At 42.9% G+C, this 14,582-nt stretch overlaps 1 protein-coding gene across 4 annotated transcripts in view; it reads right to left on the reverse strand.

The window, feature by feature from the left end:
* MGAT4D (MGAT4 family member D) overlaps positions 1-14,582 on the reverse strand; it is a 263,615-nt gene that overhangs the window by 448 nt on the left and 248,585 nt on the right. For all 4 annotated transcript variants that reach the window (XM_033939678.1, XM_033939670.1, XM_033939662.1 and 1 more), the window contains one exon: positions 10,164-10,276. In XM_033939678.1, coding sequence (XP_033795569.1) covers positions 10,164-10,276 — 113 coding nt within the window. The remainder of the gene's footprint in view (positions 1-10,163; positions 10,277-14,582) is intronic.

Here is a 14,582-nt window from a genome sequence, read left to right on the forward strand (position 1 = left end):
TACAAAGCTTGTAGTTAAATTTCTAGAGTAACATATTTGATAAACTATTGAACACTAAGGGGTCTGCTTACTAAGCTGCAGTAAATGCTAGTGTGTGCTTACTACAGCTTAAAAAGGCTTATTGCAGGATGCATTGAGGCATCCCGCAGTAAAATCTCAATGTGCATGGCACAAACCATGCAGTAAAAAAAAAAATAAAAAAGATTTCTGCATTTTTCTTAGAGGGGCGTGTCTGGGGCATGGGGGGAGAGGGCATGGGCATAAATCAGTGCAGCCACATTACCGGGTGCCGATTAGTGCAGGATTAGCATGTGAGCCCTTAGGGCCAGATTTTATAAAAGGTGCCTAAGCGTGCTTAAATTGTAGGAGCAGTGTGCGTAGGCATCGCTAAGTGTCCTGTGTTTGTAAGTTCAATTCCCACTGCACTCCTTGTGACTCTGGGCAAGTCACTTAACACTTCATTGCCCCAGGTACAAAATACACTTCTCCCTCTGAATGTGCGAGGGTTAGGGGCAGAGCTGGCCTGCAAATATGGAAATTCGCGGATAACTTTTAGGGATGACTCTGACCCATCCCTCGCCTACCTCCTGTGTCTGGACCTCTCCAGATCTTACCTGGTGGTCTAGCTAGGTGACGCGGGGCAGGAGCGATCTTCCTAAAGCTCCTGCCCCATGCAGAGCCATCATCCAAAATGGCTGCCTTGAGTTCCTTTTGTAGTACTCGTGCGACCATGGGAACTCACAGCAGCCATTTTTTATGACGGCTCTGCCAAGGGGCAGAAGAATAGGAAGACTTGCTCCTGCCCCACGTCACCGCTAGACCAACAGGTAAGGTCTGGGGAGTCCAGGAGCCTTTACAAAAACTAGGCAGTATTGTATTGTCCAATGTACTCCCACTGTGAATGTTTGCTTGTAGGCTGTTCTGAGCTACTGGGAGGACGGGATAAAAATCTAAATAAATAAATAAATGTATCCGGTTTGCATTTTTGGGCTGGTTTTCTGAGGAAGAAGTTGAGAAATGGGCCCGTCAGAATCAGTGTTCAATTTGAACAGTTCAGCACCATTAAGATAAGTGGTTTTGATGATTGATATTGTTGGGATATGTGACACATATATTTATGGAGTATTTTTGATAGCAATGGTGGTGGAGGAAGACCAGTGATTACAACATTGTTCGCATCAAGTGAATAGCCATTTAGCCGGCATGTATTATGAACAAATAGTCTGAGGTCTTTACTCCTTTTCACCTATTGTGAATAATCCAGCAACTGAAACACGTCGAAATGATAGTGTTTGGACATGTCAGATGATTGAAAACATAATGTGTTTTTGAGTTGAATTTCCATTTTTTGTTTTGAATTTTGTAAATTTTGATCATGGAATTCTGAACATCATTGTTTTTGTTTTTAAAATATGTAAACCGCATTGATTGTGTAACCACCCAGAAAAAGCAGTACATCAAGTCCCATCCCCTTTACCCTTTATAAGTAATTTATTTAAAAATTTGTAGCCTGTACATCCAACAATTCTGTGCCAGTGCCAGTGCCGAGGCCGAGCTGAAAGTAAGAAGCGGGTTCAAGTGGGTCTGGGGGACTTCAGGTCACGGCGGGGGGGGGTGCCGTATCCCAGGGGAGAGGGTGCCTGATTGCGGGGGGGGGGGGCCTTTGGGGGGAGCAATGCTGGTTCTCGTGGGGGGCGGAATAGAGCAGCGCCGCTGGCCTCGTGGGTGGGGGTGGGAACGTATCGAAGCGAGTTTCCATTATTTCCTATGGGGAAACTCGCTTTGATATACGAGTATTTTGGTTTACCAGCATGCTTCTGGAACGAATTATGCTCGTAAACCAAGGTACCACTGTACTTAGAAAAGAGATAAGTCTTCAACTATGTTCTAAAATGTTTATAAGAATAAGCTATAAGCAACAATGGTCAAAATTCTTTGTTGTGGGAAGCTACCTGAAACGCTAAAGTATGATTGAGAAATTTCTTATTTTTACAGCCCTGTACAGGGAGAAAATTAAACAGAGCATGGGATTTCCTGCTATGCTTGTATGAAGCTAAGGAAAATCTATTAACCAAATAGAGAGGAGCTGTTCCGTATAAAGCCTTATAACAAAAGCAACCCAGCTTAAACAGTACCCGGGCCTCCTCTGGCAGCCAATGCAGCTCACAATAAAATGGCGTAACATGGTCATACTTCTTCAGACCATAAATCAGTCTGATTGCTGTGTTCTGTATCAGTAGTAATCTTGCCAACTCTTTCTTAGTGATTGTCAGATAGACAATATTACTGTAATCAAGGAGACTCAGTAGTAACGATTGAACCAAAAGTCTAAAAGCAAAGAATTCGAAATATGGTCCGATTGTTCGTTTCCATAGGGTATAATAACTTTTGTGTACCACTGCATCTATCTGATTTTTCATGGTGAGATGCTAATCCAAAATGACTCCTAGTATTTTAATCGTTGGATGGCTTGCGTACGATGTTGAGTTTATACTGATGGAGGTTTCGTGAGAAATTTTACAAGGTGACGCCACGAAGAACTTTGTGTTATCAGAATTGAGTTTGAGTTTAAATTGCTGCATCCAGAGATTCATCTGTTTCAATACAGATTCAATTTTGGTAGTGATCTCAGATAGAACTGAGTTGCAAGGTATGACAATTGTAATATCGTCGGCAAAACTGAACAATCTTATAGATTCCAGATTACTCAAACAAGAGCCTAATGATGAAGGATAAATATTAAATAATGTGGGTGAAAGTGGAGATCCCTGGGGAACACAGCATGGGTTTTTTCCAGGTAGAAGAGAGCTGGGTCCTAAACCTAACCTGGTAAAATCTAGTTTCCAGAAATCCCTTAAACTCAAGGATGGCACTTCTAGATACATCTTTTCCACGGAACGTAACATCCCTGTTGGTTGATAAGAATGCAACAAAGAGCTCAATACCAAAGAGCAGTTGTCTTTTAAAAGCTTAAAAATTAAGCACAAAGCCATAAATTCAACATGTGAACCAATTGACAGCCAGTGTAAATCACACAGAATTGGGGTGATATGATCAAATTTCGAAGACCGGACAATAATACGTGCAGCAGCATTTTGAGCAACTTGTAAAGTTTCAAGTTTAATATATCTCTTGATTGATCGCATAGCCAGATTTCAAAGCGATGAACAATTTAAAATACATTCATTAGCAATTACAAAATAAACAATACAATACAAACTTTGAATAGTAACATTAGGTTAAAAACTAAGACATCATTTAAGGAACATAGGGAAGGAAGGGATAGCGAAATACAACTAGGAATAGTAAAGCAATACAAAGGAAAAGTATAATAGGAAGACAAATTAAAACATAGTTTAATAATATGTAATCTGTGGCCTAGGGGTTACTAAAAGCATCTTTAAAAAGAAAGGTTTTTAAATTACTTTAAAATTTTCCGAGGTCCTGCTCCATACGTAAATAAATTGGGAGGGAATTCCACGTCTGTGGGGCGGTCACAGAAAAGATGAACTGCCATCTAGTATTAATGATTTTAAGCGATGGAATGGTTAAAAGATGTTGCTCATTGGATCTTAATGTTCTAGATGGATGATACGGAATTAATGATTTATATATAAATGCTGGGGTTTTGTTTAAAAGAGTTTTAAAGGTAAGTAAACAGAGTTTGTATGTTATCCGGTGAATGACTGGGAGCCAATGCACATTTTTCAGAAGTGGTGTAACGTGGTCAAATTTTCTTGATTTGGTTATGAGTTTAATGGAGATATTTTGGATAATTTGAAGACGTTTAATTTTGTTTAATGATATTCCTTTAAAAAGAGAGTTACAATAATCTATTTTTGAAATCACCAGAGAATGGATAAGGATATTTAGTGATTTCGGGCACAAGAATTTTGAAATAGATCGAATCCTGCGTAATCTATAAAAAGTAGATTTAACAATGTTACTGATGTGGTCGTGAAAATTTAGTTTATTATCAAAAGTGACTCCTAGAATTTTTGTATTTTTAACTATTTGAAGGGGGACATTCTTTATAGTAATAGGAGCAACGAGTTCAAGATTTTCTTTCCAAGGAAAAAACATCATGTTGTTTTTTTTTATGTTAAGTGCAAGTTTATTTGGTTTTAACCAATTATGTATTAGATCTAATTTTTCATCGATCTCTTGAATATCCGATTTTTTATTAGTATCTATAGGATGCAGAAGTTGAATTAGAAAGTTGCGCGGGGACAGAAATCCCACCCGTCCCCACCCGTCCCCGCCAAAGTCCCACCCGTCCCCACCCGTCCCCATGAGGAATCCCACCCGTCCCCACCCGTCCCCGTGAGGAATCCCTCCGTCCCCACCCGTCCCCGCGAGGAATCCCCTCCGTCCCCACCCGTCCCCCGCGAGGAATCCCCTCCGTCCCCGCCCGTCCATATAAACTTCAGAAATAGTTATTTCATTTAATTATGCTACTGAATTAAAGGCTCTGGTAGAAACCCATTTACAAATAAGCAAAAAGACTTTATTAATTAGAAAATATTAATTGGGAAGAATACATACTTTGCAAATGGGTTTCTACCAGAGCCTCTAATGTTTATAAATTTTTATCAACACAACTAATATACTACTTTATCCTGAAGCAAAATAAAAAAAAAGAAATATAATTCTTTTCCTACCTTTGTTGCCTGGTTTCTGCTTTCCTCATGTTCTCATTCAATTCCTTCCATCCACTGTCTCTCTTCCTTCTGCATCTTCCATTTGCTCTGTTACTGTGCCTCTCCCTTTCTTCCCCCTTCCAAATTGGTCTGGCACCCATCTTCTTCTCTCCACTCCCCCCATAGTCTGGCATCTGTCTTCTCCCTGCCAGCGTCTTCTCCCTACTCTCTCTTCCCCATTTCCTTTCAGCGTCCTTCTCCCCCCATCTTCCCCATGTCCTGTCAGCGTCCTTCTCCCCCCTCTGTCTTCCACATGTGCTTTCAGTGTCCTTCTCCCCCCTCTGCTTCCCCATGTCCTTTCAGCGTCCTTCTCCCTCTCTGTCTTCCCCATGGCCTTTCAGCGTCCTTCTCCACCCCCCCCCCCGTCTTCCCCATGTCCTTTCAGCGTCCTTCTCCACCCCTTTGTCTTCCCCATGTGCTTTCAGCATCCTTCTCCCCCTCTGTCTTCCACAAGTGCTTTCAGAGTCCTTCCCCCCCGCCCTTCCCATGGCCTTTCAGCGTCCTTCTCCACCCCTTTGTATTCCCCATGTGCTTTCAGCGTCCTTCTCCCTCCTCTGTCTTCAAGTGCTTTCAGAGTCCTTCCCCCCCTCCTCCCGTCTTCCCCATGGCCTTTCAGCGTCCTTCTCCCCACTCCTTCTCTACCGCCCCGGGTGCAGCACAGCCGGCCAGGTCCCCTTACTTTTGTGGCACTTCCCCGACCGACTGACAACAGCCCCGGTCCGACAAACCTCCCTGCCCTTAACTGCGAATCTAAATTACCTTATTACAGCTGCTGTAAGAAGATAATTTAGATTCGCGGCTACAGGGCAGGGAGGATTGTCGGACCGGGGCTGTTGTCGGTCGGTCGGGGAACTGCCACAAAAGTAAGGGGACCTGGCCGGCTGTGCTGCAACCGGGGCGGGGTGTGGCAGGGCGGGGCGGACCACCCCCTCCCTTGGTAGCCACTCGAACCGCGAGGCTACTCTCCTCCTTACCTGCACTGCCTGCAGCACAGAGCCAAACGGAAGTCTTCCCGACGTCAGCGCTGACGTCGGGAAGACTTCCGTTCGGCTCTGTGCTGCAAGCAGAGAAGGTAGGGAGAAGAGCCGCGCGACTGAGTACATCCAGCCCCGCAGGAACCCCGCGACCCTCGGAGGCGTCCCCACGGGATCCCCGTGACCCTAGGGGGCGTCCCCACGGGATCCCCGCGACCCTAGGGGCGTCCCCACGGGATCCCCGTGACCCAAAGGGGGAACCCGCGGGATGCCCGCGGGTCCCGCGGGATTCCCCGTCGTCCCTGTTCCCGTGTAGCTCTCTAAGTTGAATATCATCTGCATACGCAAAAACTTGAAAACCTACGGATTGACATAAAGTGACTAGAGGGGCAAGAAAGATATTAAATAATAATGGAGAAAGAATAGACCCTTGGGGAACCCCATAAGTAGTTGATGAAGATTTTGATAGCGAGTCTTTAAAGAAGACGGTAGATGTACGGTCAGTTAAATAGGATGTAAACCAAGAAAAGACTTGGTCAGAGATACCAATAGAATGGAGTCTATCAAGAAGGAGTCGATGGTCAATTGTATCGAAGGCGGCGGAAAGATCAATAGAAATTAATAGTGTTGATTGATGGTGGTCTAAGAAATATTGGATAGAGGTAGTCATACCAATTAATGAGAGTTCAGTATTGTGATGATGTCTAAAGCCAGTTTGGTTAGGGTGTAGGGCATTGGTTTTTTCTACGAAATCTGAGATTTGATTGAAAACTACCTGAAACACACACTTGGGCAAACCAAGATACAAGCATTACAATAATCAAATACTGGGGTCAACACTGCACCAGATAGTCTCTTAATCTATGTAATAAACAAAGTTTGAAAAATGCGTAAGATACCACAGACTTCACCTGGGGCTTAAAAGATAGCATTGAATCCAGTACTGCCCCTAAATATTTGCACTGGTGCAGCACTGGAATCACAGCATCATCTAACACTATGGGCTAGATTCACTAAACCCCACTTGCTTTTTCAATCCGTTTCCGATCCATGTCCGCGTCGTCCCAGCCGACCAATTCAGGAACCCTCAACATGAAAAATATCTCGATTGGTGGCACGCCCCCACAGTGACTACACGGATCGCTGTAGAGCGATCCTGACACATGCGCAGGCCATCTTCTTTGCCTGTAGATGGTCTGCGCATGTGGGTGCTCTCCTGACTTCCCTCAGCAAGGAACAGAAGAAAAAAAAAAGTCTGTCTCACTGACCCAGCCTTCTAATTGGTGAAAGCATGTTTTGCTATAACCACTGTACTCTCTTTTCTACATGGCCACTGGCACAGTTTTAGTTTTCTTGAATTTAAATCAGCAGTAGTGCTGGATGTTGCTCAGGGAGGAGTAGTCAGAAGTGCTGCAGGAAAGGCCGACCAATTCAGGAACCCTCAACATGAAAAATATCTCGATTGGTGGCACGCCCCCACAGTGACTACACGGATCGCTGTAGAGCGATCCTGACACATGCGCAGGCCATCTTCTTTGCCTGTAGATGGTCTGCGCATGTGGGTGCTCTCCTGACTTCCCTCAGCAAGGAACAGAAGAAAAAAAAAGTCTGTCTCACTGACCCAGCCTTCTAATTGGTGAAAGCATGTTTTGCTATAACCACTGTACTCTCTTTTCTACATGGCCACTGGCACAGTTTTAGTTTTCTTGAATTTAAATCAGCAGTAGTGCTGGATGTTGCTCAGGGAGGAGTAGTCAGAAGTGCTGCAGGAAAGGCGAAACTGCATGAAACTGGCAGAGAACTGGGGAAGCAGAGAGCAGGGGATAGGCTTTTTTCAGGGAGGCAGAGAGCAGGGCAGTCGGAAAAGACATGAGTGACTGGTCCTCAGCAGTCGCTCACGTTTGGATCGGCCAGCCCAATCGATTTGTTTTGTGAATCGCTGCAGGAATGCATTTCCCCTCATTTGCATGTTGGAATTGGATCGGGTGCGGACAAGATCGGCCAGAAGGTTAGTGAATCGGGTCGGGGTCGCAAACCGATCGGTACACGATCAGTTTGCTTAGTGAATTTGGGCCTATCTCTGAAGGGAACAACTCCAACTGTCTCTTATGACCAACACAGAACTTCAGTTTTTGCCACATTCAATTTCATCTGATTCTGACGCATCCAGTCCTTAATAACCTGAAAACAATTGAGGCTTTTCAAAGCATCAACAATAACAGTAGCAACAGTAATAGTATGACACAATAAAGACCAGCTTGTTAAGTTACTGTAAATTGAACTGGAAGGACAGGATGAAACTGCCAAGCCACAAAAATATGCCATTTATCATTAAACTAGTGTTTAAGCTCATTACATTAACGGTGCTAGAGTAGATGTCTGTCTGGTTTTTTTTCTTTCTCTCTCTCTCCTTGGACGCTGTCTGTTTGTCTGTCTGTATATCATTCTTTCTGTTTGTGTCTCTCCCTGGCCCCCTGTCTGTCTTTCTTTCTGTCTGCCTCCCTGGCCCCCTGCCTGCCTGTATTTCTCTGTTGCACCATGCCTGCCTGTCTCTTCATGGACCCCCTTCTGTTTCCCCCCTCCAAGAGCAAAGCACAATTGCTGTCTGCCCTCCAGCACACCCCTCCCCCAAAAGCAGCCCCCTTTCTCTCTCCACCTGCCCCATGTTGTGCCATGCCTGCCTGCTCCGTGGCCCCTTCTGTTCCCCCCTCTCAGAGCAAAGCAGGATTGCTGTCTGCTCCCAGCACACCCTTCCCCTCTCCCCCTGGCCCCCTGTTGTGCCATGCCTGCCTGCTCCGTGGCCTCCTTCTGTTTCCCCCCCCCTTTCCAGAGCAAAGCATGATTGCTGTCTGCCCCCATGCACACCCTTCCCTCCAAAGCAGCTCCCTTTACCTCTCCCTCTCCACTTCTCTGAGCAGTAGCAGAATTAGCAGTAGCAGAATTTTTAACAGCATGGTAATTTTTACCTTGTAGCTCCTGCCGTTCCTCTAGCTTATAGGAGACAAATCACCACCACACGACACCCTCCTACCATTCCTGTGCGCCAGGTAACAAACCGCCACTGCACGACACCCTCCTGTGCACCAGCTAACAAACTGCCACCGCCACTGAGATGGCTGCACGCGCCGGAAGCCGACACATGCGCCTGAAGAAACCGGAAGCCGGTGTACGCACCTGAAGATGTCAGAAGCTGGCGCATGCGCCTGAAGACGTTGAGAGATGGGGCGTGTGCGGCAAACTGCTGCACGCGCCCCAAATAGAATACGGACACTGACCAGAAATCAGGGCAGCAGGGATCACACCGTTTTAACTGCGCAAGCGCGGGTAAGGTTTTATTAGATTAGATATCAATATTTAGAATATTAATTAGCTAGTCTGTATTACTACTCTTACTCCTTACATTATGCACCAAACAGCAATAAAAAATTCCAATACACTGTCACTTAGACTTTGTTACTCCACCTCCAGTTAGCATTGTGTTCAAAATATTTTTATTGGTTTTATAGATAGGATAACAACAATATAATAGAAGAGCTTCCAAGGAAGCAAAGGAAAAACCAGAGATGATAACACCCATCAAGTATATCAAATTACAGTAAGAAAGTATCAGTATGAAAAGTATGTAAGCATCATACAATACAGTCTTCTCACAGTAATGCAATATATACAAACAAAAAAATAAGTTGATAGGGTAATGAGTGCAATACAATATCTGTAAAGGGAGAAGAAAAACCCAAGATAATGCAGAGCAAAACCAGGTACATTAGTTACAAATAGGGTCGGTGTTGAGTCATAAGACTCTAGCATCACAGAATATACGGTAAGAAGAGTTTATGAATTAGTCAAACAATCAAATGATATAATTCTTGGAAGTTGTCTAGTAAGTAAACATTCAAAGGTCTAAAGCACAAAAATCCACCAGTATCGACCAAGTTTTAGTATAAGAGGATAATGAGTTAGAACGTTTCGCCATATGGCGTTCATATTTAATATGGAGGAAGACAGAATTCCACCATTGAATGAACTCGAGTTTTGTGAAATCTTTTCCAATTTTGCAGAATTAGTTGGAGAGCAAGGAAAAGCAAGAGGGTCAAGAGGCGATCATGATACATAGATATAGTATCCCATGTACTGACAAAATGAATCTTTAATGTAAACCACTTGCATCCCATGTACTGACTAAACGTATCTTTATTGTAAACCGTTTCTATCCCATGTACTGTCAAATGTATCTTTATTGTAAACCACTTCGAACTTCACGGTATAGTGGTATATAAGAAATAAATTATTATTATTATTATTATTATAGGTGTGGAGAGTCCCAAGGATTAAAACGTCAAATGAGAAGGGGTCAGTGATAGGAAAAATTTTGGTAATCATATGCCAAATAGAGGACCAAAAAAAACTTCCAGTTAGCATTAATGAAAACCCAGGCAAATAAGGTGTTAACCTTAAGATATAATATATAATACATGATTTTTATACTTACCTCACTAAGTAATGCCCACACCTGGGAATCAGAAAGGAAAGACAAACGAATAGCCTGTATTTTTCCTATGGAGGAAGGAATTATCCCTTCTGCAACTCCATTCACAAATGTACCTGACAGCACAAAAAAAAAAAATCACTGTAGGTTTAGAAACATGATACCGTATATAGGGCTCTTTTTACTAAGGTGCGCCAGCGTTTTTAGCGCACGCTGAAGATTAGCACACGCAAACCCCGCACTAAATGAAAAATACTAACGCAAGCTCTATGGAGGCGTTGGCGTTTAGCGCGCGGGGCATTGTAGCGCGCGCTAAAACCACTAGCACACCTTAGTAAAAGGAGCCCATAGACATATGGAAAAATGAGTTCTAACTTGATAATTTTCTTTAGACCCAAAGTTCAGACTAATGGGTTTTACCCATCCATCAGCAGGTAGAGATACAAAGAACTAATGTGTAGAGACTTGTGCAGGGACAGAAATGAAACCCATCCCCGCTGGAATCGAATCTGTCCCCGCAAGTAATTTCTTCCCCATAAACTTCAGTAGTAGCTATTTCATTTAATTATGCTACTGAATTAAATAATAATAATAACTTTATTTTTGTATACCGCAATACCACAAGCAGTTCAGTGCGGTTTACAGAGGAAGAGACTGTACAGAGACAGCAATGTTACAGAGAAATTTTCAAATTACATTGGTAAGTCAGGAGTAGATAGGTATATCCGGAAGAGTTTCAGAGATGTTACAAGGAAGGAAGGAGTTAGAGGAATTTGTCAAAGAGATAGGTTTTTATTGATTTCCTGAAGGATTGGTAGGAGGGTGAGTTGGAAATGAGGGTGGTTAGGCATTTATTCCATTTGCCTACTTGAAATGACAGTGATCTATAAAGGAATTTCTTGTAGATACAGTCCTTCGGGGAGGGGAAGGTGAACAGATAGGCATTACATGTGCAAGTGGTGCCTGGAAATTCAAAATGATGCGAGAGGTAGATAGGGGATAAACCGAATATGGTTTTGAAGCAGAGGCAGGTGAACTTAAAGATGACCCTTGCCTCCATCAGCAGCCAGTGTAATTTTCTGTAATAAGGGCTTACATGATCAGATTTTTTGAGACCATAGATGAGACGGACGGCTGTATTCTGAATGATTCTCAGTTGTTTGATGGTTTTCTTAAAGGAACCCAAGTATATGATATTGCAATAATCTAAGGTGCTTAAGATTAGGGATTGAACCAGCAATCGAAAAAAGAGAGGAAGTTGAAATAGTGTTTAATGGTACGAAGTTTCCAGAGGGGGCCAAAGCATTTTTTTACTTGAGCGTTAGTATGGTCTTCAAAAGACAGGCATCGGTCTAGGATGACTCCAAGGATTTTGATGGTAGAGTTGATTGGGTAAGTTAACCTGTTTAATTTCAAAGAGGCGTTTGCTAGTTTGTGGTTGGGACTTGCCAAGAAAAGCTTGGTTTTTTTCTGGGTTCAGTTTTAGTTTGAATTGTGTAGTCCATTGTGCTACATTACATTACATTACATTAGTGATTTCTATTCCGCTTGTGCCTTGCGGTTCTAAGCGGATTACAAGTTAGAAGACTGGACATTTCCAGTAGCGTTGCAGTACATATAATCAAGAAGGTATCCAGTTACAATTATTAGTCTGGACTTTTCCAGGAGAAATTGATAGCAGGTAGTAGATAGTGATAGGTTGTTTAGACGAATAGAGATAATACTGTCCGGGTGTTGCTGGTGGAGGTGATGGAGGTGGTCATGAGAGCATTTTCTAGTACTTTTGTGAGGTTATGATGATGGGAAGTGTTTTTTGAAGAGATGAGTTTTGATTTCTTTTCGGAATACTTTAATGTCTATTGATTTGGTCAGTAGATTGGTGATGGTAGTATCGATCTTTGCTGCCTGTGTCGCTAAAAGGCTGTCGTATAGTTTCTTTCGTCGTGTTCCTTTGAGAGGGGGGTGAATGAATAGGCTCTGAGTTCTCCTTAGTCTGTGTGAGAGGTTACGGTGTAGTCTGTTGTTTAGGTAACTGGGGGCTGTTCCATGTGTTACTTTGTATAGTAGACAGTAGAATTTGAACTGGGATCTTGCTTTTATTGGTAGCCAGTGTGAGTCTAGGTATGCTTTGGTGATGTGGTCATATTTGCCGAGTGAGTATATGATTCTGAGGGCTGTGTTCTGAACTGTCTGTAATTGTTTTATCATGTAGTTTGGGCATGGCAGGTATAGGCTGTTACAGTAATCTACAATACTTAGTACTAGGGATTGTACTAATATCTTGTATTGATCTTTGTTGAAGAATTTTCTTATTTTTCTTAGGTTACGTATTGTGAAGAAAGCTCTTTGGATGATTTTGTGGATTTGAGACTGCATTGTGCAATTTCTGTCTAGTTGTATTCCCAGGATCTTGAGTGTACTTTGCATTGGGTACTTGATTGTATTTAATTCTAGTTCTGTGAGAGATGGTTTTTTTTCCTTCTCTTGTAGTAGGAATTAGTTTTTTTCCGAATTCAGTTTTAGTTTATGACTTGACATCCATTTTTCCTACCGTTTCCATTATTATTTTCAGGTGGTTTGTGGATGATGGGTTTTGAATATTAAAGGGGAGGAGGATGGTTATGTCATCCGCGTAGCTGAATGATACTGTGTTTAGGGCGTCTAGGGTTATGCCTAGGGATGCTATGAAGAGGTTAAATAATATGGGTGATAATGGTGATCCTTGTGGTACTCCACATGGGTTTGACCATGGGTCGGATATGTGCTCTTTTGATTTGACTTTGTATGTTCGTGTTTTGAGGAAGCTTTGGAACCATTTGTGAACATTACCTGAGATTCCTATTGCGTCTAATGTCTGGAGTAGCGTGTGATGGTCAACTAAGTCGAATGCCGCAGAAAGATCGAGTTGATGAGAAGCAGCTTGTTTCCTTTGCTGAGGTGTTGTCGGACAATGTCTAATAGTGATACCAGTAGAGTTTCTGTGCTATGGTTGGATCTGAATCCGGATTGTGTTGGATGTAGTATGTGATGGTCTTCAAGGTAGTTGGAGAGGTGTTGTGCGACAAGGCCTTCTGTTATTTTAATGTATAGTGGGATTGAAGCGATTGGTCTATAGTTTGCAGGATTATCTATAGGACCTTTGGTAAGGATAGATGAGGTGAGTTGTTCTGTCTCTTGTATCAGTGAAGTTATGGGAATGATGATTGTAATGTCATCTGCATATATGTACGATTTCAGTTTTAAATCAGATAACATATGTCCCAGTGGTGCCATGTAGACATTGAAGAGAGAAGGGGAGCCCTGTGGGACTCCGCAGGGGTTACACCAGGAATGGTAAAAGGTTCCTTCGCTGTGGACCTGGTAAGTGCAGTTTTTTAAGAAGCCTGTAAACCAGGTTAGGACCTGTCCAGAGATGCCAATAGAATCGAGGCATCTGAGCAGAATGTCATGGTCGACAAGGTCAAAGGCACTGCTCAAGTCGAATTGAAGTACCAGTGCGCTTTTTCCCAGGAAGAATAGATGGAGGAGGTAATCTGTCAGTGAGGCTAAGACTGTTTCCGTGCTGTGATTTGTGCGAAATCCTGATTGAGTCATGTAGAATGTTGAACTTCTCTAAATATGTCATGAGATCAAGGTTAACTAGGCCTTCCATTAGTTTGAGGAAAAGAGGTATGTTGGCAATGGGTCTGGTAGAGACCCATTTACAAATAAGCAAAGACAATTTATTAATTTGGAAATATTAATTGGGAAAAATACATACTTTGTAAATGGGTCTCTGCCAGAGACTCTAATGAAAATATAAATACTCCAGCTGATGAGGACCTCAAGCTATGTTAGCTGAAGACTTCTTCTTAAGATGGCCAAAAATCCCTTTTACCAAGTTTGGCAAGCAGCAGCAATGTCCCTAAGTCACAGATGCTGGCATCTCAGTGGCTCAAGGATGCTGCCAGCGACTGCTACCTTGGTAGAAGGGAGCTCTGAACAACTTTGGAGGAGGTCCTCAGCTTGGGGATCCCTACCAGCTATAGTAAGGGTTAGAAAGTACGTTAACACTGGAGAAATAAAACCAGAAATACATTTTCTTTTCCGCTGAACAGAACACAAAGACATCTGCTATATTTAGTACATTTCCCAACACTAATGTATTTCAGTCAAATTCCTTTTTTTAACATTGTCTAGAAATTTATTTTTCCATCAAGTTGGTTCCAGTTTTTCTTTTTTCTGCTTTCCTGTCTTCTGCATTTCTTTCTTTCTTTCTCTCCTCCAACCTCAAGTGCAACATGTCTTCATCTCTCTCTCACTGCCTCCCTTGCTGCAAAGGAAATTACAGAGAGAGAGGGGGGATCCAGGGCACATCTCTCCCACCTCCTTTACTGCCAAGTGCAACATTTCTCCCTCTCTTATCCCCTGGCTTATGTAGAG

The sequence above is a fragment of the Geotrypetes seraphini genome, chromosome 1, assembly GCF_902459505.1.
Source record: "Geotrypetes seraphini chromosome 1, aGeoSer1.1, whole genome shotgun sequence".
Taxonomy (NCBI): Eukaryota; Metazoa; Chordata; class Amphibia; order Gymnophiona; family Dermophiidae; genus Geotrypetes; species Geotrypetes seraphini.